The sequence below is a fragment of the Impatiens glandulifera genome, chromosome 5 (genome assembly GCF_907164915.1).
Source record: "Impatiens glandulifera chromosome 5, dImpGla2.1, whole genome shotgun sequence".
Lineage (NCBI taxonomy): Eukaryota > Viridiplantae > Streptophyta > Magnoliopsida > Ericales > Balsaminaceae > Impatiens > Impatiens glandulifera.
This window is the reverse complement of record NC_061866.1, coordinates 44,902,402-44,925,833: the sequence shown is the minus strand read 5'-3', so window position 1 is coordinate 44,925,833 and position 23,432 is coordinate 44,902,402. Positions and strand designations below refer to the sequence as shown.

At 33.3% G+C, this 23,432-nt stretch overlaps 3 protein-coding genes across 3 annotated transcripts; 2 read left to right on the top strand and 1 right to left on the bottom strand.

Moving 5' to 3' along the window:
• Positions 1 to 640: 640 nt before the first annotated feature.
• On the top strand, positions 641 to 10,259 carry LOC124937898 (GPI ethanolamine phosphate transferase 3). The gene is made up of 20 exons (XM_047478228.1): positions 641 to 1,070; positions 1,168 to 1,202; positions 1,308 to 1,429; positions 2,032 to 2,121; positions 2,428 to 2,547; positions 2,630 to 2,713; positions 3,619 to 3,696; positions 3,946 to 4,071; positions 4,150 to 4,239; positions 5,059 to 5,094; positions 5,217 to 5,272; positions 6,062 to 6,209; positions 6,896 to 7,313; positions 7,422 to 7,513; positions 7,952 to 8,492; positions 8,622 to 8,733; positions 9,298 to 9,339; positions 9,610 to 9,775; positions 9,868 to 9,951; positions 10,031 to 10,259. Exons 1-20 carry the CDS (start codon positions 718 to 720, stop codon positions 10,133 to 10,135), a joined length of 2,898 nt encoding a protein of 965 aa, XP_047334184.1. The 5' UTR covers positions 641 to 717; the 3' UTR covers positions 10,136 to 10,259.
• Positions 10,260 to 10,900: 641 nt separating this feature from the next.
• Positions 10,901 to 19,539, top strand: LOC124938374 (SWI/SNF-related matrix-associated actin-dependent regulator of chromatin subfamily A-like protein 1). Its single transcript, XM_047478798.1, is given in 24 exon segments — positions 10,901 to 11,375; positions 11,469 to 11,530; positions 11,532 to 11,703; positions 11,790 to 11,845; positions 11,981 to 12,056; positions 12,159 to 12,225; positions 12,397 to 12,463; positions 12,611 to 12,677; positions 12,868 to 12,951; positions 13,033 to 13,074; positions 13,650 to 13,805; positions 14,664 to 14,741; positions 14,829 to 14,897; positions 14,972 to 15,037; positions 15,119 to 15,247; positions 16,463 to 16,519; positions 17,096 to 17,185; positions 17,384 to 17,449; positions 18,072 to 18,140; positions 18,216 to 18,320; positions 18,427 to 18,552; positions 18,632 to 18,690; positions 19,021 to 19,057; positions 19,151 to 19,539. Coding segments are annotated over 24 exon segments (2,199 nt in total). The 5' UTR covers positions 10,901 to 11,168; the 3' UTR covers positions 19,343 to 19,539.
• An 885-nt stretch (positions 19,540 to 20,424) lies between these two features.
• LOC124938421 (diacylglycerol O-acyltransferase 3) lies at positions 20,425 to 21,696 on the bottom strand. The gene is made up of 2 exons (XM_047478854.1): positions 21,252 to 21,696; positions 20,425 to 21,163 (listed from the first exon to the last, which is right to left on the bottom strand). Exons 1-2 carry the CDS (start codon positions 21,612 to 21,614, stop codon positions 20,489 to 20,491), a joined length of 1,038 nt encoding a protein of 345 aa, XP_047334810.1. The 5' UTR covers positions 21,615 to 21,696; the 3' UTR covers positions 20,425 to 20,488.
• Positions 21,697 to 23,432: the final 1,736 nt, after the last annotated feature.

The window sequence follows — 23,432 nt, the reverse complement described above, 5'->3', positions numbered from 1 at the left end:
TTTTGGTAATATTAGGGGTTTAGATGTGAAGGTTAATAAATCAATGTTTTCAAATAACATAATTTATGATGAGCTAACTTTCTAAAATTTCAAAAGTGAATAAAAAAATTATTTAATAACAATCTATTCAATAAAGCTAAACTAGTTATTGTTATGGTTTGTTAATTGAGGAGTTTATCCAAATAACAAACAAACCATGTTTCACAAACAATTAAAAAATATATATATGTATCAAAATACTTTTAAGTTACTAATTAATTATCATGATTTTATTTGTATATGTTTTATGTTATGGAATAACTAAAAGAACAAATTTGTAAATTCAATGTTATATTAAAGTCTTAAGTTGAATTTATATAATTTATAATTTGTTTTATAATTTGTTTTAAATAATAAATTCTGGTTAAAAAAAAGTAATGTTAAGTTGAAAAAAACAAGAGTTCACTTGAAGAAGTTGGTTTGTTGTGATTTATTTGAAATTATCAACATTAATAATTTTTGTATTGAATTATTCATTAAAATAAAATTAATTTTATAAATATTAAGTATATTTTAATTATATTATCAAAATGATTTAAATAAAATACTTTTGTTAAATTAAATCAAACGAAAATTTGAAGACAAGATCTTTGTCTGCTGCTGGTCTAAGACTCCAAAATTGCTGTTAGCGACAAAGATCGAAGACCGACGCCGTGACTTGTGCTCTGTTTCAGAGTAATGGCGGGGATTCGTGACAAGATGAATCAGAAAAGTAGCACAATGGGTAGTGTGCAATCACGATCAATCTTCTGTTTCTTCTTCCTGATTCTGATCCTCCATTTATCCGCCATTCTATTGTTTACCAGAGGTTTTCTTCTAACAAGAACAGAGCTTCCATACTACAGTAATTGCTCCGACGTTTCTCAATTTCCTTGTTTGCCACTTCATATTAACAAATCTAGTAGCTCTTCGAAAACTCCCAATAGAACCAACCAAGAAGAAGTCGTGCCCCACAATGTCAACCGAAATCCAGGTTGTTGGACAAGGCCTGCTGTTGATCGACTGGTAATTATCGTGCTGGATGCTCTCAGGTATTACCTTGTCTCTTTACAGGACTATTTTACTCTCTTCACAGTTTTTATAGCAGAAGGTTAATACGTGAAATGCTGCGTTTGACCTCGTTTTCAGGTTTGATTTTGTTGCCCCAAGCACGTTTTTCGAAGGTAATGCACGTGTTATTGTGAACATTTCAGTTATATTTGGATTTGTCTACATGATGTCTGATGGTTCAAGATGTTGGTATTCTTATACTTGTTTTAATTCGACAGAAAAAAAACCTTGGATGGACAAATTACGGGTGCTACAGAAGTTAGCTTCTGAAGAAGGATTATCTGCTAGGATATTCAAGGCTATAGCAGATCCACCCACAACTAGTTTGCAACGCCTGAAGGTAAAAAAGTCTTGTTTTTTTCATATTTGGTTGGGTGTCCAATCTCTGATCATCATGTTTTTGACAACATTAGGAAGTTAATACAACATGTAAAGTGCTCTAAGAAAGGAAGCCCACCTGTATCATGATTATCCACCCATTAAAAAATAATGATGGATTCAAGGTCTTAATAGTTAACATGGTTTTACTGTACTAAGTGTTTGTATGATGAATACATGTTCTTTCTTGGCTTCAAGGTTTCAGTAGGTCCAAACACAAATTGTATAGATAATCATTTCTAAGTTTCTCAAGGTGCAGTGAACAATCTTCTCCATTTGTAACTCTATATAGTAAATTGTTGTAGAATAAAAAGAATTTGATAGACGGTTGTAGATGTCTCGTTTATGGGGCTGAGAAACTGAAATCTTCAACTCCAAGTTGGTAATCAAGTTTTTATAGTTGATGGAAAATCTACGTGATACACAAGAAGAGAAACTCGACCCTGGTCGCAAAACAAAAAAACAAAAAAAGGAAACTTAGCCATGCACTGTATATAAATTCTCGGTTCACATTTTTCTTAGAAGTTTGATGGCAAAACAGTTTTAGTGTCATTTTCTCCCTAGGGATTGACAACAGGTGGCCTGCCAACATTTATTGACGTTGGGAACAGCTTTGGTGCTCCAGCAATTGTTGAAGACAATTTGATCTACCAGGTTAGCATTTGTATGTGCATGATGTTTGTATGAGGGACCATGTGGAAACACTTATTGTTTATGTATCTAGATCTGTTTCCTTGATACATTAACCTTTGAAAAATAAATTTAACCAGATATATTAAATTTATTTTTTTGTATCTGGAAACGGATCCAAATAAGAAAACAAAAACAATAACTGGTTTTAAATGGGGATATTCAATTTTGTTTCTTAGCATCTTCCTGTTTTAAGCTGTCTCCCCGCGGAGTTTCTTCCATGTCTGACTTCTTTCACTTTATATATGTACTTTACATGGTCATCTACAGCTGGCTCAAAATGGGAAACGTGTGGTGATGATGGGAGACGACACATGGTTCCAGTTGTTTCCACAGCATTTCAACAAATCTTATCCCTACCCATCCTTCAACGTCAAAGATCTTGATACTGTAGGCAGTGGTTGTGGACTCATTTTTTCTTTCTCATTTGATTAAGTACTGCTCACTGTTTACTAAATGAAATTATTTATAGGTTGATGATGGGTGCATAAAACACCTGTTCCCTTCTTTATACGAAGATGATTGGGATGTTCTCGTAGCTCATTTTCTTGGAGTGGTATGTCTTCTTCTTGCATTAAGCTGAAGTATTGGGAAACACTTGTTGTTTCTGTATCTGGATTCATTTTCAGGTACAGAAACATAAATAATATTTGAATCTGTCTCTAACTAAGGTTAGTTTTAAATGTTTTTGTATCTAGAAATGGATCCAGATATAGGAAGATAATCAATAAGTGTTTCTGAATGGTAACAGAATTTAACATTTAGTTAAACTGCATTAATAGTTACTCATAGCATCTACAACTCATTTGTATGTATATGCATTCTGTTTATACTACTTAGTACTTACCTAGCATTCACATTGATGTGTTTCCTGTGATCTACTTTACTCCAGTTTTAATTCTTTTCTGCTTGCAACCTTATTGCTGCCAATTTTGTTCTTAGAGTAGTTTCTGTTTCTTAATATCTAATCTACTGCATAATGGCGCTGTTTCTTAGTGTTAACTAAGACAGCTTCTCTCAAGAATTAATGTTCAAAACTGCCAACTTTGGGCTGTTTTGTTATCAACTTTGGACCATGATCTGAGAGAATCTATATTTGTTATATTTTGCAAAAATCAAAATGATGTAGAAAATAATATGAATCATAATCCCATAAATAATCTAATCATGGTCTAGAAAAAAAAAATCTCTATACTAAATGAAACAAAAATTACACTGTTATTTGGATCATGATCTAAAAAAAAATTTGTATACCAAATAAAATAACACTATAATCTAGATCATGATCATGATCCAACCCAAAATAATCTTATACCAAACGAAAAAAGAAATCTGTTTCATTTTAACTTGGCAGATTTTAAAATTGGACCGTGATTGTGACAATATATCAGTTTTCAAATAGGCTCTTTATCTCGTCAATTTTACATGCTGCTTATAGTGTGTGGTATGTGATTCATGCAGGATCATGCTGGGCATATTTTTGGTGTAAACTCCATTCCAATGATAGAAAAATTAGAGCAATACAATGCCATGTTGGAGGCAAGTTTGTGATTCCATGTAATACAGTTATGGGTCCTTCTGTTTCCTTTAATACTCTTTTGGTCGGCTATTGTGTTTATCTTTTTTTATAAAGTACCACATGATTGGGCAATATCCTATTTCAGTTTCCTTGCGTATTGATTTTGTCTTGTCCTGAATTTGCTGACTATTTTTCCAAATTTAATTAAATTAATGTATTGACTTTTGTCCTCACTACAATAATGAATGAGATGCTCTTTTTTGATACAGAAAGTGGTTGAAGTGCTGCAGAGCCAGTCTCAACCAGGTGGTTTGCATGAGAACACTTTACTCCTTGTGATGGGCGATCATGGTCAAACTCTTAACGGTGATCATGGTGGAGGAGGTGCTGAAGAGGTATGTATTATTTAGATCTTCCTTTAGGCCCATTGATTAACAAATTGATACTCAGGAGACTGGATCTTCCCTGTGTAGATTGAAACTGCAATTTTTGCTATGAGTTTGAAGGAGCCCCCATCTTCATTTTCAGCAGGATATGAAAGTTCATCTTGTCATCTAGATTTGGTATAGTTCTTTTTGTTCCATACGATTACAGAATGCTCTCAGGATCCCAATGCTTAGCATAATGATCTATCCCTTTAAATCTCAAATGGGTGTTCATGTGTTGATTTTCCCTCCCATCGATTACTAAAGGAGACCATCCTTGTTTAAGTAACGAGACTTCATAACTTTGTGAAGATATTTGAAACGTTTTGTGAAAATCATCGCTTGGGTCCTTTTCTTATTTTTTTTAATGAAAATTTCATTAAAGTCTACAGTAAATGCAAATATCGCATTACCTCATAAATGAGTACAACCAATAACAATGCAATTATTCAAAAGTGAGATTTGAAAAAGGATAACTTAGACCTGATAAATGCATTTGAAAAAATAATTCTCACCTCCCTCAGGTCTTGTTTTAAAGTTGAAATAAGACAAGTGTTGCCACTTAAAGTAATTCTAGCATCTTTTCTTCATCATATTTATACTAGGGCTCTATGAACATGCCAATTTGGTTGGAAAGCATTATGATTTTGATCAAATTTCAAGGGTGATTATTTGGAATATGTTCTAAATATAGAGCAAAAATCTCTTTATGGATCTTGTTCTCATGAATCGTTCACCCAGATAATGAGAACACGGGTGCAAATTTTATATAGTGTAATAAGAAAATGCTATATAGTTGTTTGAGCACAAAAATAGGTTACTGAGTGGAGCATAATTGCATTTGTGAGAAAAAAATAATTCTGTCGATATTCTTATGTTGTGATTTAACATCATAGGAACTATATATTTATAACTTACTACATGAACATTGTTCTAATTATTCCCTATAATCTTCAGGATGGAAAGACAATGTGCATCAGCACCATTCAACAGGTCAGAATCACTTGCATATTATATATGACACACACACACATTTATGTATATCTATACATAAATTGAATAGGAAGGTTTGGAGGCCTCTTTTTGTGATTTCATCCACTCATGATGACTTTCAGCTTGACTTTGCGGCCACAGTTTCAGCTTTAATTGGTGTTCCATTTCCATTTGGAAGGTACATCGTAAGCATCCTCTTGATGTTGTGCTTTTGCTCATTATCTTTATTCCAACTTTCATATTTGTTGACCAATATTTCTTTATGGAGCTAATATTGATAATTGAGTATATCATGTTTGTGTATATTTTATTTAGTGTTCATATTGGTTAGTAAAAATCTTATATCTATTAACTGTTTCACAATAATAATAAATTCCTTGATAATTCTAAGTATGAATGAGCATATTTAAGTGTGATTATGTAGTCCTAGCTTTATTCAGGTTAAGGTTGAAGCCAGTGTGTGAACACTAAAAAAATTACAGTTAAACTACAATTCTTTCATTTGTTCTTACATAAGAAATCAAGTTGTTTGTTAATATTTGGATGCCTCTATAACTTATCAGCCAAGAGATCTAGGATTTGTAGAAGAAAGACAAATGAGAAGAGAATGACCTAAGCCTTTGGAGATGAGAGTAACCATATTCAATACTTCTTCATCCATAACTCCCCATAATACATAGCCTACTATTTTATAAGCTACTAACCCACTAACTTACTATACTAATTACAAGATTTCCATTTTAGTATTTACTAATATATCCCTACTACTATTACAGCCTACTATTCTCATTGTTCCTTGTATGATTGTTGTATGTACGTTAGATAGTGCATGGTATAATGAACTTTAATCTTGATTCTTGCTGTTAATTGTTACAAATGGTTAAAATTTTCAATCTTGTTTATTTAATTGATAGAAATTTGTGAAATAAGTTCTAATTCTAAACGTGTAAGTTGATTCTATTTTCAGCATTGGGCGTGTTAGTCCCTATTTGTATTCTTTGGTTGGTGGTACATGGGATTTGGAAAGCTCCCACAGAAGTACTGGCCAAGATCAATCGGATATGGAAGAATGGATGAAAAATTATGCGAATGTCCTCTGCATTAATTCTTGGCAGGTAGCTATATGTCTCTTACTGATTTTGGTTAATTATCATCTTTCTTTATTTATCTTGATTGTATTTCACTTAGTTGATATTGGAGCAGAATTGATATATTGATGAAAGCTTAAATTTAGTATCCTTGTCTTAGGTAAAATCAGTTAAGTTCATGATTATCACCACTATAAAAGTAGTGTTCTGTCAACCATTAGAAACTTTGAAGTATGCTATATTTGGTAGCCCCTTTGCATTTGAGATCTTAGTGCATCTTGAATGTTTGGTTTAGTTCTGAATTTCAAACCTTCTATATCAGTTTAGAAGGAAGTTAAAAGTGTTCTGCTGATCGAAGTTCCAGCAAAAAATTCTACAGCCGGTTGGTTTAGTTGAAATGTTTTAACAAGTGAGATATCTGACTTTATGTTCATATTTTCTTTTTGACATGTTCATCTTGTGTTATACCTAGAAGAGAATTGCGACATTCGCGTTCACTATGGTTTGAATGAAATTATAATTTTTTTAAAACATAATTGTGACATTCCCTCTGTTAGGTTCACTTTTAGCAATTTAGACTTCCAAAAATTATATAAGAACGATGAGCACCAGAGTTAGCACTCCAAATTTTCAATTATTTGTTGAAGATATTTGATTAATCTTCTTTTATGTTCATCATCAATTTTATCGAACAATTATGTTGATTTGGATAGATAAAGAGATATGTTGATCTGTACTCAGCTTCATCTGTTATTGGGTTCTCAAATGAAGACTTGTTACGTGTAAGAGACATGTATGCCAAAGCCTCTGAGAATTGGATGCATGTTGGGAGCAGAAATGCATCCTTACCTGATCTTGAGAAACAAATTCATTTATATTCCAGTTTTATGGCAAGCATTGCTGAACTAGCACGATCGAAATGGACAGAGTTCAATTTAACTTTGATGGGTGTTGGCTTTGCTGTTATGATGGTTTCGCTTTTTGTTCACTTCTTTTCTATATGGAGGCTGGAAAAGCTCTCCGGAGTTTACTTTGGTTCTCATGACAATTCTGGGATTTCTGTTGGGTTTATTTGTGCATGTTCTATGATCTTCATTCGTGCATGTAGCTTGCTTTCGAACAGCTATATATGTAAGTTCTGCTTCAAATTGTTTTTTTTCTCTTTCCTCTTTATTGTCATTGCTAACTAACCTATTTTTGTGGTTCTATCATCTTTAACTTTGAATTTCATGAGATCAGTGGAAGAAGGAAAAGTAGCATGCTTCCTTGCTGCCACACTTGGTGTCATCAACTTACGATATTCACTAATGAAAAGGAAAATGCTACAGGAAGTAGGTTCCCTTATGCTTTTCATAATGACTTCAACTGATATCCCCATTTGGAAACACTTATTATTATTGTTTCTGTATATAGATCTGTTTTGTGCGTGACAAAATTTAGTTTCCAAACGTTTATGAATCTGGAAACAGAAGTAAAAATTTTATAAGAGCATTATTATTATTATTATTATTTTAATGTAAGATTCTTTTTCATTGATCCACAATAAGTATGAAAATCCCTTTTACTATGTTAAAAAACATAACAACCCAAGTTCTGACATAGAGTCAACAAAAAAGAAAAAAACACCAAAATACAACCAACAAACACAAGAATCGATAACTCAATGCTCAAAGTCTGACGAGCTTAAGATCGAAATGGATCACAACTCTGACCCCTGAAACAGTCTTAGCATGATTTTTTTTATTAATGGTTTCATGGTATAATTGCAGGCTGTTGTGTTTGTGTTGCTGATCTTTATCATTAGGCTCTCCATAGAGCTAGGGTTATCAAAGGAGGCTGGTGGTTCTATTGTAATGGATTTATTTCCTTCTTGGATGACTAGAGACAATGACATGGCTTCTTTGGTGGTGCATATGGTCGAACTCTTGCCAATTCTTGCATTGTTGGTATTAGCAATGTTGCTATACAAAGCCATTATTAGGAGTGCTTGCCATTGGATATTGAAATGTTTAACTTCATCAACCATGACTTGTTATCTTCTCATTGCACTGTATTGGGGTCAAGAAAGTAAACTTTTCTCTATCCCATATTTTCTTAAAGGCAAAAACAGCTACATAATCCCTAGAATAGTATACGCTGTGGGATTTGCTCAAGTTCTGTCACTCTTCACAATTTTTAAGCTTCTTGGTGAGAAGAAAACTCAAAAATGGGAAGAAAAAGTAGTTGCCTTATTGTCTGCTTTGAGTTCCACAATTATTATTCTATCGGGAAAACAAGGAACCCTAGTTGCTTTAGTCTCTATAGTTGGAGGTGGGTTCTCTTATTCATTTTGTCTTCCTATTATTAGTCTGTTTCACTTTTTTCTATTTAATCCGATCAGCTGGCCTTCTGTTTACTTTAAGTTCTTCCAATTTACATTTATATACTGCTCTTTTGTAGGATGGTGCATAATGAGATGCCAGAGTTTGTTATCTGATTCAAGACTCTCAACCTCTCCTATTGTACAGTGGAATCTTCTGGCTGTTTGTCTGTTTTTCTGCACCGGTCACTGGTATGTCAAAATTTTCAAACTAACTACATGGATATGATATCTTGCCCCATTTGGAAACACTTATAATTTTAGTTTTTGTATTCGGATTCGACGAGAAACATATTCTAATCCATATTGTTTCTGGATCCAGAATTTTTGTATCCAGATGTTTCCAAATGAGGATCATGCTGGTAATAATTTAAAATCACATCTCCAAACTACTCATTCATCATTTTGGTACAATAGGGGGGAGATTAGGGTTTAGTGAGTGACTAGTGAGACTTCATCTTCATCTGAATTCAAAATATCTGGTATTCATTCCTTTGATCCATGGACTATCCAACTACTGAAACAAATTAATAAGCTGGAATTGTAACTAAAATATAAGTCCAAGGACTTATTTTTGTTTAACTACTATTATTTCTAGAAGATTGAATCTGGACCGTCCATTGTCATTGTATCTCCACCGTCCCTTGATCCAAACCATATGTGTACCACATTTTGAGTATGTACCTGGTTCATTGCTTATTAATTTTCTTTTATTGTACATAGTCTACTTAACATTTTCCAATATTATTTATTCAGGTGTGCCTTTGATGGCCTCCGATATGGGGCTGCTTTCACCGGGTGAGCATACATATTCTTTTCTATGCAATTCTATCATACAAAAATGTGGTTGATCTACGTTTATATTTAGAATCTTACATATTCTTTTCTATGCAATTCTATCATACAAAATGTGATTGATCTACGCTTACATTTAGAATCTCGCACATGTTCATTATTTCACCTTTCTCATCCAATGAAACATCTTTTTGTATTAGCAGTTATTGCTTCAAGAGTTTCTCATTCATCTGGCTTGAAAACTGAAAAAAGTAACATTATACATGTTTTCAGGTTTGACGAATTTATCCTTACACGACAAGCTATTCTCCTTACTATTGAGACATTCGGTTTTTCTCATATCCTTCCAATTTTCGGCCTCCCGTTCCTCATTGTGAACAAAAAATTGTCTAGTCCTGACAAGCAAAGGAAAGGATCATTTTTCATACAACTCTCTCAGGTAAGTTTTGTGACAATGTACCCCTTTTTTCTACTAAAAAAATTATTTAAAGGGGGGAATTATAGTAAACTTTTGTTAACTTAATTGTTCAGGCATACTTGATCAATGGGCTTATTACAGCAACTACTGTCACAATTACAATACTATGTGTGTCAATTCACAGACGACATCTGATGGTATCCTCTATTCATTGTTTGCTTGTTCTGTTGGTTTGACTATTTTTGCGACAACTCAGATTACACTCTTTGAATGCAGGTTTGGGGACTATTTGCCCCAAAATTCGTATTTGAAGTAGCCGGACTTGTTCTAACCGATGTTCTAACCTGCTTTGCACTGTTCTATTACCGCAGCAGCTCATGATGAGATCACTGGAAAAAATGATGAAGACCAATTTATTAACACTTGAATATTGTTTCTTTATTTTAGTTTTGCTTAGTTACATTGAAAGAACAAAATATCACTCTTTGAGCTACTAGTTGTATAAGAAATGGTGAAGGAAAAATCATTTTTTTTTAGATCTCGTAGTACTCGTTAAAATTTGTTCTTTTTGTTTTGATAATTGGTGATTTTGTGTTGTGTTTTTTATTACAATGTTTTTCTTTCGATTTTAGTAATATTTTTATCGTCGAGCTTAAACGACTTTTATTATATCATTTTGTATTGACCATTTTTATATAAAAAGAAACCAATATAAATTCATTATTTTTTTTAGAATTACCCATTAATTAAGTAAATCCAATTGTCTTATTTTTTATTTTTATTAAGAACATTTTTCGATGAAATGATTTTTATGAAGAATATTATGATAGCGGGAGGTCTGTCGAACTCCTTTTGTTTGAACAATCTTAGTAACTAGTAGCTTATCAAGTTGATAGTAGGGTCGAAGAAACTTTCAATTTCTTCAATTGAGCAAACTGTAGGAACTTGTAAACATAATTGGTTGGTTATGCAAATCTTTGTTTTGGGTATGATTTAAAGATTTTTTAACTAAAATTTATAATTTTAAAAAAGAATGTTAGTACATATAAAACATTTAAATAAGAAGTTATGATATTTTAATAATTTGTTAAATATATATATATATATCATCAAACATTGAAGGTCTACTAGACTGTACCTAAAGGAGGGAAAAAGAGATGAAAATGTTGAATAAAGCTAGAAAGAAAGGCTATGTGTTCTTCTGTCGGTCGGTCCGAAGGAGATGAAACGGATAATAAGCTACGAGTTATTCTCTATTAATGCATCGAAGAATCCATAGTTGATACTACTGCCTTTTCTATTTCGAATTTGCCGCGAGTTTTGTAGTGTGATTTCAAGGAGGCAGAGAGAAAGAGTGGCGTCGTCGTCTAGTAGGCTTATCATCATCATCGAAATTAAGGGTTAGTTGAAAGAAATGGAATTGGATGACTGGGATTTGAGCGCGGAAGAACTTGATTCTCTTGAGAGAGACGCCATTAATTCGATATCTCAGCGCAGTGCTTCATCTTCTTCGTCTACCACTACCTCCACTTCTTCGTGTTTACCCGCTACCAGCAACTCTTACCGTCAACAACATTCTGCTCCATTTCATCGGCAGCACCAACGTTCTACCGTCAAGACGGTGGCTTTCCCTTTCTCTCCTTTTTTCCCTTTTTGCATTGGCATTATATGCTGATACTATGTGAATATGATGACTTTCTCTTAAATGAAGCAGGTTGATATCCTGCCTGCAGGATCCAAACGTGATCCCAAATTGCCCGAGTCAGGAATAAAGGGTGAGTATCATCAAACTAATGTATTTACCTGTATATTCAGTGTGTGGGTGTCATCTATTGCTTCTTAGTATCATTTCTCTTGCCTCAGGGGATGGATTGAAGGAACAGCCAAAGATTGTCAAGTTTTTTCTTCATTCTACTGGGAATATTGCTGCAAAGTTTCCTTATGATACTGTACTTTCTATAACTTTTAATTTTCTTTTGTCACCTCACTTTCTTGATTCCACTTTTAAATATGTATATATTTTCTCTTTTCACAGTTTCTTATAGGAGTTTTCCGTAAAATACCTAAAGCTAGTTGGTATGCAAATGATAGGTTCCCATTCTTGCCTCATCTTCTTCTTAATTCTTGTACTATTATATGGACTGACATCAGATTGTTGCTTTGATTTTCTAGTTGGACTGACTTCTCTATGTTTTTCTCTTAACTTATGTTTGTTTGATTTTTCAGAATATGGATGTTCCCAATATCCTCCCTTTTGTCTGCTGAGAAGCTCTTAACTGAAGTATCTGGACATAACATTGAAGTGAATACTTCTGACACCACTTTAAACATTCCTCAGTCTATGTGTTACCAGATCTGAACATTAGTTTGGCTTATTATTCATTGATTGATTTTGATCTACCAGGTGGAAAGTCTAGAGCCTATGGTGCGCCGTTCCATTGCTATTGCTGCTACTGTTCCTGACCTTCGAGGTAAATCATGAATGGCAAGAATCTATAACTGCCGTTGGATTTCGCTTCTACTTCTGTAATGAAGTGTTTGAATACTTTTTAGTATATTATCCAATATATCCATTTATGGTTGTAGGCATTTTGGTTAGATATCTTCATGCAGAACATTTTGTAACTTTAATGTTTTACCAGACAAATATGACAGGATTCCAAATGACATTGAGTCAAGGCTTTTGCCATTTCAGCGTGATGGAGTTAGGTAAATGGAAGATACAATGCTAGATACTTCATTTCAGAACATTTTGTAACCTTAATGATTTATTCCCTGTAAATCCAGTTTGTCCTTAGTTTGAACTATTATTTTTCCTTTTCCCCTCCCCTTTTACTCATCATTTTATCCTTTCAGGTTTATATTGCAGCATGGTGGTCGTGTACTGCTTGCAGATGAGATGGGACTTGGAAAGACACTTCAGGCAAGAAACTTCAATAAATGTCAATTCTCATCCGGACTTGATTCTGCAAGTCCATTCTAGATTATTTGTAGAGGGCCTGTAGAATTGATGATATTATGATTTGTAAATCTCATTTATACTCCCCATAAAGAAGTTATATTTGAGATTGTGCCTTTCCCTTAAGCATTCTTTATAATTTCATATTTTTCAGGCTATTGCTGTAACCACTTGTGTTAGTGAGGCCTGGCCAGTTCTTGTTCTGGCTCCTTCTTCCCTGCGGTTGCAGTGGGCTTCTGTAAGTTACAGCCTTCGGTCTTTTCTTTGTTGTGGTTCATGGGTTTACACTGATTCACCTACATTATATCTTGATGTGCAGATGATCCAAGAATGGTTGCATATCCCTTCATCAGACATACTTGTATGTTCTTTGCAGCTCGATATTAGATATATAAATATACTTTTGTTGTGTTTTCTTGTTTTTATTCATATTTGTTCACTGTGTTGTTTAAATTCCTGAATTACCAAGTGTGCTTGCCACCATATTGGTATATACTAGTGCTCTGATCCATGAACTGTTTCTTGACGTTAAAACCCTCCTCCCTGGCAAATCTTGGGAAGATGTTAAAAAAGGCTCACCGCATCATTAGTTTCTTGAATATGAAAAGAAGTCTTTTTGAAAGATTAAGCATCTTGCCTTGACCTTGTTTTATATCCTGCCATCTGCTTAACTTTTCTATTTGTTGATTCTTTGATATGTATAACACATTTTTTAGTAGTATGAGAATGAATATTCTGATAAGCAAACTGAGTAGTTAACACAATTGACCACTCTGTAGTCAGGTCAATTGCACATGCCGAAGAGATTTGTAATTTTTGGTTCATATTGTTCATACTTTCTGAACGGATAATTATGAACGTTTGCTAATTCTAAGAACATCATTACCTTTTGTTCATGTTGCTTTTAGATTTTCTCTCACCTGTATCCTTTATCAGGTGGTTTTATCAAATGGGAACGGATCAAACAAAGCTGGATTCAAGATAGTGCAGCCGAGTGCCAAGAGTACCATTTGTCTTGATGGTATATTCAACATTATCTCCTATGATATCGTCGCGAAGTTGCAGAACTTCCTAACTACTGCTGACTTTAAGGTGAGGATTGCTTATAAGATCAAATTTCTTATTGCTTCTAGATGTCAAGCAATAAGGGGAAGAATGTAAAAGACAGCCGTATGTAGACTCAAACACTTATAAATCTATAGTTTTCGAGTAGATGCAGTTCTTGGCCAGAACATTTCAAGCAGATATTTTGCTTGATAACCCGAGGTTTGTTCTATTTGGTGAAAATATTTGATGATGGTGCTTCGAAGTGATGAAAGATATATAGCCTAGATTAGGTGAATAATATTCTAGATACGGTGGATTCTAGTTGATCTGCAGCTACTGTTCTCAACCTTCAATATGATCAAAATAAGAATTTTAGAAAGGAGTGTCTTCTAGATGATGCTTCATTCCTTTTTAATCTTCTGCAGTATGCTTTTAGCAGAGTTGGATTCCAAGCTTAGATAAGTTGTTGTATCAGTTAAGTTCACTTACTAGTTGTGCCTCCCATCCACCAGAATGTCCCTGATACTTTATGGCATTGTTTGATCTAGGGATATTTGAATAACCATGTGGTTATTTCAAAATAACCTTGTTTGATGTAGGTTATTGAAATTAAGTTATTTGGGTAAAAAAAGAAGACAGTGGGGGTATATATATAATGAAAATTTATTATTTAGTGGGGTATTTTGGTTGATGTAATGATTGATGAGTAGATTGCTGATGGATAGTGGGTTATTTGAAATTAATCTCAAATTACTCACCTCAAACAAGGCCATATATGTTTTCTTTTGCAGAATGTATAAGCATTGGAAAATTAACTGAAATATCAGTGTGTTCATGACAATTTCATTCTAACCATTTGCAGCTTTTAAGCTATCATTTCTTAGTGATGACACGTATAGTTAGGTTGTGATTGCAGATGAATCACATTTTCTGAAGAATGCTCAAGCAAAGCGTACTAGTGCTTGTCTTCCCATACTACAAGTACTCTCTCACACAAATAAGAATGTTCACATGCTCAGTATAATAAAGATTGGCATGTTTTCACAGACCCTTTTTAATTGATTTCAGAAAGCTCAATATGCAATATTGCTTAGTGGAACTCCAGCTTTATCAAGACCAATTGAGCTATTCACTCAGGTACCTTTGTAATGCAAGTAGTGTGTTTGTTATATATGGTTTATTATAACTTAAGCCTTCTGCTATTTGGACAGCTGGAAGCTTTGTATCCTAGTGTGTATAAGAATGTCCATGAATATGGAAGCAGATACTGTAAAGGAGTAAGTCAGAATTGTCAAAGTCTATTGTATTACTATGTTCTTCTTAAACATTTTATGTAATCTCTAGTGACAATATACTAGGGTGTGTTTGGGATGTACCAAGGAGCAAGTAATCATGAGGAACTCCACAACTTAATGAAAGCAACTGTGATGATCCGCAGATTGAAGAAGGATGTACTTACCGAGCTTCCTGTGAAGCGTAGACAACAGGTTAACTTATTTTATGTTGACTCAGCCATTTCCATCGCTTCTGAAGTTTACAAAAATTCTTAAATACTGAGGGCGCGCTTGATAAAACTGAAAATTTGTGTTGGATACAAAGTTTCTAAGTCTCTAAAAAATAAATGTTGAATAAACCAAATAAAATGTCCAAATGCAAAGTACTTTGTATGTAAGTTGATTTGATAAAATATGAAACTAATATAGGGAAAATACTTGAAGACTATTTTACCCTTATAATGACGTAATTTGATTAATTTCAGGGTTAAAGTTGTTTCTTGGACGCTCTTACTATATTATTGTGTTAAGTCATTCACAGCTTACTGAATTAAGCCAAATTGTATAGCGTAATTTGAGCTGAATCTAAATTTAAGTGATTTTAATTAACAGTTATAAAATTAACTTAATTCAAATAAGCACTTGGTTATTTACTATTTCGATTAGGTGATAAATTTTGTTATCAAACACAACCTAAATTTTCATATTTGTGCTAGTTTCCTCTTTCATTGTGATTACCCAGGAAAAAAATGAATATATTGCTGATTTCTAATACTTATCTATGAGCATACCTTTGTATCACTTGATAACCTGTTTTCTCTTCTGAAACCAACACGGTGTCTCACACTGATATCAGTGAAACGTGAAATCTGGTCTTTGTTTGATCTTTATGTAGAGTAATTCTACTATCCTTCTTTCTGTAGTGAAGAAAAAGACAATTACCTTTTATCTTTTTATCAATTTGATTATAGACTTCTAGAATTTCTATGAAACATTTCTCTTCAGTTTTTTTTTCCCATTTATTAGTTTGTCACCGTTCTTCCCAAATGACTGGCTTTTTCACTTGCTTGTATGCATTTAAATACTTGTGTAGGTACAGTTGTTATTTCCAAAAGACTCATCAGGATATGCTTATCAGCATTGAGTTGTCATTAATGATTATATAGTTGTGACATCTTTCTGTCTAATTTTAGATGCTTCTGAGTTTTCTATTGGCTTCTTGTTTACTTTTCCGATAGATATTTTTAATTGTAGATAATGGTAAGTTCTTAGACAACTTACAATCTAGGCAACTTTGTACATAGATTACCCTATAAAATAATTTAGACCTTTATTAATCTATCTTATATGAAGGCATTCTGAATTTTGAATTAGATACATCTTCCGCATCCATCATCCTGCTCATGATACTTTTGCTCTACTTGATAGGTATTCTTGGACATGGCAGAGAAGGATATGAAAAACATCAATGCTTTATTTCGCGAGGTATTTCAGTGCATGGATTCAGAAAATATATCCTACAAAATAAGTCTTGGACATAGTCGTTGACTTGAAGATAGAGCCATCTTCTGGTGTTAATTATACTTTACAAGTGGACTTTAAGTGTATATGTGCCCATATGGAAACACTTTCTGTTTATGCATCTGAATCCGGATCCAGACAAGAAACCGCAAATAATTTTTTTATACGCGACCGACTAAGTTATGTTTCTAAACGTGGTCTATTTGACAGAAAAAAAGGGTTTCCAAATGGGTCCATTTATGTGTTTCAAATGAAGCCATGATCTCCCTTTCGCCTCCTCTTATTCCCCCCCCCACTTGCTTACCTAAGAAGTTATTCCTGTACTTCTTCCCTGCCACCTTTATTGTTTCAGAAGGTTCCCTATTGGGTTGCCTCATTGACAAGATTTTTTCATTAAAGAAGTACCAGATCAGTTTTGGCATCAATGATTTTGATTGATCCCTTTTTAGATGCTGTATCTTTCTTTTATAGGAAATGTGTTGTTTAGTGGTATTTATATCTTTCAAAAGATAAATAACTATCATATGGGATTTTCTGTAGTTGGAGGTGGTGAAAAACAAGATTAAGGCCTGCCAATCAGAGAAAGAATCAGATTCACTTCAACTTTCCCAGAAGAATCTCATTAATAAGGTATTTATATTCATCTCAACAACAACAGCTCCATACCAGAATTTGTGCTACATATAATTAACTTTGAACAGCAGGAAGTCATTTTGTGTTACAGCTCCAAAGTTAGCATTGTCTATTTTTCACTGCTCAAAACTACATTGGCATGAGAATCGCAAATTTTAACTTCACAATCGTCTTCTCTCTGGTTATGCATTGCAGATATATACAGATTCTGCAGAGGCCAAGATTCCAGCTGTTTTGGATTATCTCGGTACTGTCATTGAGGTATATTATTATTCTGAAAATTAAGGTCTTCATCATGCTCCCTGAAAAAGATAAACATTTCTTTTTTTGCGACCAGAGTTTATTCCCTCCATGTAGGAGGTTAGCACAGCCCCCACTTCATTCGGGGTGTTCTTAGTGAGATCAAACCTAAGATCTTTGATCTCTTAGGCAAGACTCTTTCACTCGAGCTATCTTGGTGGGTTGAAAAGAAAAATTCCTCGTGCCGACCTTCTTTTAAGCCTTTATGACTATTTTCAAAGAAAAAAAAACTGTCCTACCTCAACTCTGAAAATTTGGTTTGTGTGTAAGTAGTTGCTATCACTTTGCATGGTTACCTTTGGAAAGTAATTTTCAATGTTCGCAGTAACTTCATATCCAAACTAGGCCGACTTCTCTGTGATGCAAACTTGGTGCTTGTTTGATGTAGGTTTATTTCAAAACAAAATGGGTGTTTTGAAAGAGTATTTTTTTTTATGAAAAAGTGGATTATTTGGGTCAAATGATCAAAATATATTGTGTTTATTATTTTAAAATGTTATAAAAAAATAAAGAATACTTTGGTATTCAAGAAGTTAGGTTTGGTTTTCAGTGAAATTGATGCTAATAATTTGAACCTTTGCAGGCTGACTGCAAGTTCCTGATATTTGCACATCATCAGCCCATGATTCAAGCAATACATGAATTTCTTCTGGTAAGGGTAAAACAAGTTGATGTGACATATCTGTAAAAACAATATCCACTTACCCGAGCCATTGTAAAATTATAGAAAAAGAAAGTTGGTTGCATTCGCATCGACGGTGGGACCCCTGCATCAACAAGACAATCTCTGGTTACTGATTTTCAAAACAAAGACAATGTGAAGGCAGCAGTGGTAACTACCGGATAAGTTTTTTTCCAAATGGAATTTTTAACATAAACAAAACTACTACCTTTCAGTGTATCGATCAGTCGCCGCCCTTTGGTATGTTGTTTTGCAGCTATCGATCAAAGCAGGTGGAGTTGGATTAACGTTAACAGCTGCAAGCACAGTTATTTTTGCAGAATTATCTTGGACTCCAGGTGATCTTATTCAGGCAGAAGATCGCGCTCATAGGATTGGACAGGTAAATATGATGATGTCTTCAGTTTACAAACATCCTCGGCATCTTTATACCCTACATTTTGATCTTTCTGTTACTTCAGGTGTCATCCGTGAATGTATACTACCTATTGGCAAACGACACTGTTGATGACATCATCTGGTAACTTTTGTTTTCACTTGGAAAACACGATTTGTTTGATCTTGGCTTATTTAAAAAAACCCTTTATCACATCTACAAACCCGCCTTTTTTTTATCAAACAAGATTTTTATTTTTTAACTTAGATTTTTTCAAATAACCCCACATCAAACTAGCTATGTTGTTTATGTTTCTATACAAAAATAATTTTTTTATAGGTCTTTGACTATATTTTGTTTCCAGACGTTTTTTTATCTGAAAATGTATCTAGATACAAAAATAAAGTAATAAGTGTTTCCAAATGGGGACTGCTGAAGGGAATGATTAACATGGGTGGTTCTCTTTTTCTCCAGGGATGTTGTTCAGAGCAAGTTGGAGAATTTGGGACAGGTTTAAATATAATTGGCCAGTCTTTACATAAAACATTAATGATTTGTTGTTCATGTATTGTTTTGACCTATAATAAATGGTGGGATTTTACAGATGCTGGATGGGGAAGAGGACACGATGAAAGTTTCTGGGACAGAAGAAACTAAAAGTAGCCCGGCCAAACAGTGGGGACGGATGGTTCGTAGCAGTCCGTCAAAACAGAAAACACTGGACTCGTTTATGAACCGCTGTAGCAGCATGGATGATTCTGAACATGATCGAAATCTTAAGTATCAAAGGAAATGATGTTTTTAGAAGCTGCCGAGATTATTATTGTGTAATATTTTCTCTTCTAGTTTTGTTGCTATCATTAAGCAACTTAGGTTAGAGTGAGTGAATCTTCTTCTGTCTTCACTCCACACATGTAAATTATCTTTCTTTTTTCTTTTAAGGATTGTCATTACTTTTTTTTAAAGAATTTAATTGATTACTTTTGAGGATTAGACTTAGGCTACATTTGTAGAGGTACCCACTAGTGTTTAATCAGAATGCAAGGCACAAATAATTGAGTTTTATCATGAGTTTACTAAGTTGATATCAGACTTTTATGATTGATGATCATGTAACTGATTTTACTCTAGGAGCTTTGAATGGAAGGCAAGTCCATGGTTTTGGAGTGTCAATTAAAAAAAATATTCTTTATGATAATTACACTTAATCATAAGCCAATATTTGTTGGTTTTGCTTATTTTTTTTAGAATATTTTAATAAAATAGCAAAACTCTACCCATAACCTCAAGTAGGGATGACATTTTAAGTCGGGTTTGAGCTGTCAAGCAATATTAATCTGAACATAATCCTGTTTTGTTTGACTGGATTCAGCAATATTAACCTGTACATAATCCTGTTTCATTTGACCAGATTTGGTGTTGTAAAAATTATATATATTTTTTACAATATCTTATTGATTATTAAGATGTTGAATAAAATAAAATAATGTTTCGGTAATATACTTTAATTATATATTTACAAATTTAATAACATTTATTTGTTCAACTTCAGTTATATATTAAACCAACTGAGCTCGAGTGAGTAAGAAATGACACACCACTTTTGATTTTCATTTTCAACTAGTAAAAAATACATGACATTGATCTAATTTTTGTTATACTAAGCCCTACATTTAAGCCTGCAAGACTACTGCTCCACTAATGAGTTTGATTTGTGCCTTTTTAATAGAAGTAAACATTTACAAGCAAAAGAAAACAAAATTGATAAGGAAATTTTGAAAGTGGTGACAGAAGAGGTTATTAGGGCATTGATGATGAATTAATGTAAGAGTTTACAATAACTAGCTTTGTTTAGACATTGAAGAACTAATAAAGTTGTATTTATTTATATATATATCTACATAATACATTTATTATTATGTAAACATAAATGAGAAAAATCTTAAAGATTTGAGACAATCACACTAACATCCTCAAACCCAACTCCAGTACAAAGTAAAGTATTATGATTATGTTGATGATCATGACCACTACCACCACCAACTGTCTTCTCTCCTTCTTCATCTGCCGCCGCAGCTGAAACCAGAAGTCTCTGCTCGACATCATGTACCTTAACATTTGGACCTGTTCTACATTTCCCCATACATTTACATCCAACAACAGCTATTTCAACTCCAACTGTCTTCTGAAACTCCTCCATTAATGCTGGAGCCCCCAATTTCTTACATTTACCCCCCATACACACCTCTATCATCTTTGTCTCTGGCTTCTGAGACAAAGTTTTAATCTTTGCATCATCAATGGCTTCCATGAGGGAAGAAGAAGAATAATAATAAGAAGATGTCTCATTGATACAGTTTTCCGGTAAAAGCCCAATCTCTCCTGTTACAGCAATTGCAGACTGCGATTCTTCCTTTCTGTTTCCTTTGACTAATGCTTTCTTTAAACGGCTCATATCCATAACCTGTCCACGTTCATCGTCACTTGATTCAGAAGAAGAAGATGATGATGAGTCAAGATGTAACATTTTCGCCTTTTCATTTTTCTTCTTCATCTTCAGTTCTTTCTTCTCTGCTTTTAGCTGTTTCAGTTGAGCTAACAGTAACTCTGTTGCTTCCTGAAATAACCCAAAAACGAATTGATTATTTCTAGATCATGAATTCATGATGGATCACAAAATTAAAAATAATAAGAAGAACCCTTACAGATACTGTTTTCCCCTTGTTTATATCAATCGTTGATTCATCATCCTGTTGAAAATTGGAATTGAACCCGATTTCCATCTCAGAGAAGAAAGCAGCATCCTTTGATAACCCTTTGAGTAATTTCAATCTCTTCTTCATCATCTTCATATTCTTCTTAATCGCTGAATCATTCTCCTTCACAGCTCCTCGAATTGAAATGGGTTTCAATTTCAATCCACTGCAGTAGTATTTAACATGTCCTTCATCGATGAAGGAAGGAACAGACATCGATGAACTTCTAATCATATGTAAAGAAGTCCGGCGAGGGCCGATCTCGCCGGAGAAGAAGGAAGGACGACTGGATACGATACCGGAAACCTCCATTGATAGAGAATGTGTATGTAAGATCAGATTTAGAGTTTAAAGTTTTGAGCTTTGAATCTGATGATGATCATAGCTCAAATGAGAATTATGTTCAGGATTTGAAGGAGAGAGAAAAGGAGGAGGGGAGAAGCAATCAAGGGTCAGGATTTGACGATGGTGACGTGGCGGAGGATTCTGTTTGGCGCTCGCGCGCTTGCGACCGTTTACGCCTTCCCACGGCTAGGCATGCTTATTTATGCGTTCTTGACCGTTTGATAGGTTTGGAAAGTGATCTACGGCTGTGATGAAAACAACTGGATGACACGTAAGATGGAAGAAATTCCAGCTAGGCAAGGTTGTTTTCATTGACGATATTACCCTTAATTTATAAATGTTCGCCATTTTTGGCCATATATCAATCTAAGAGTTTTTTCATATTAGTAACTCTTAGTAACTCTGATATTATTGCTCAATTTTTTTTATAAGGTTTTAAATTTAATTGTTTAGGTTTAAGCTTATAAAATTTATAAAATTGACTCATTCGATCAAAAACTCGACTTGAATTTGATTTCAAGCTAAGTTTAAACTCATATAATATTTGCTTCTTCCAAAAATTTAAAATTAAAAACACTAATTAAATATATTATTTAGATAAATATATTGGAATAATAATAATATATTATAAATCATATTATATATTTTTATCAAACACCTTTTTCTATTCTCTCACTTCATTTTTTTTCATATTATTTCTTTCGAGAATTAGTAAACTCAAATTACTCAATCTTTTCTTTTTCGTTGAATAAGTAGGAAAGTTTGATATTTTTGTTTTGAAAATAAATTTTTGTTTGAGCTTGAGTTGAGTTTGAATTTGAAATTTTAATTTTAGTTCAAGTTTTTCGTGCCGTGTCGAATTTATAGGTAAATAGTCAACTCGAGTTCGAGCTCAAATTTATAAACTCGTTCGAGCCGAACTAATAAGTATTTAATCGAATCGAACTCGAGTTCAAGCTGATTTGAGCTCGACTCGGCTCATTTCCGGCCCTAATTGTATTCTCAAATTTCCTCATTTTTCTGTCCTAATTTTATATAATAAGCATAGTTAAGCAAAAACTAAAAAAAAAGGAAAATGCATGTTTATTTTCAAATGTATAAACCAGCCTCATTATATCGATATAGCTTTCGGTATTCTAATCAATCTTTTTATCTTGTTCTAAAAAAATCTTAGGTTTTTGTTTCACTCATATAGTTAAACTGTCAAAAATTAGAATTGAAAAGATGTAAGGAAAATATTTAGGAAACTGAACTTAATGTATGAAAAAAATTCAAAATTCAAAATACTCTAAGAAGAATTCAATTTATGACAAAAATAAAATAAAATATATTGTTTATCTTAAAAGCTACTAAACTAATAATCTATTATAAATTAAAACAAAATTGATACAAAAATATTGAGTTAATCAAACAAAAAAAAAATTGGGACTAGGCATACATATATAACCCTATATATTGAAGATCCGCCTCAAGATATAACTCAATCAAACAATGAATAAAACCGGCATACGATGCATCTCAAATGTTACCAGCTTTTCATTATGCTCTCAAAAACTTGTTGATATTGGTGTTATAAAATCGCTGCTGAATGATTTCTTCTAACGTTCGACAATGACCCTCACTTCATATTAAAGGAAAAGGATGAATTGTTTCATATTCACTTTCTTGGTTACATTATGAAAATAGTAAATAATTAAAGACATTTAAATGTATTCAGAAAGAGTAGTCCCAAATTTTAGGCTACACTAGCTCTCAATACAAATAAAAATTTATTCTTTATTACTT

What these genes read in the sequence shown, in the direction of transcription:
- LOC124937898 (XM_047478228.1), top strand. Translation starts at nt 718, where the DNA reads ATGGCGGGGATTCGTGACAAGATGAATCAGAAAAGTAGCACAATGGGT. An exon ending in GCATCAGCACCATTCAACAG is followed by an intron (nt 5,095 to 5,216) that starts GTCAGAATCACT and finishes GATGACTTTCAG; the next exon opens with CTTGACTTTGCGGCCACAGT. An exon ending in TTTTTCTGCACCGGTCACTG is followed by an intron (nt 8,734 to 9,297) that starts GTATGTCAAAAT and finishes TTATTTATTCAG; the next exon opens with GTGTGCCTTTGATGGCCTCC.
- LOC124938421 (XM_047478854.1), bottom strand. Translation starts at nt 21,614, where the DNA reads ATGGAGGTTTCCGGTATCGTATCCAGTCGTCCTTCCTTCTTCTCCGGC. An exon ending in ACAAGGGGAAAACAGTATCT is followed by an intron (nt 21,164 to 21,251) that starts GTAAGGGTTCTT and finishes GGGTTATTTCAG; the next exon opens with GAAGCAACAGAGTTACTGTT.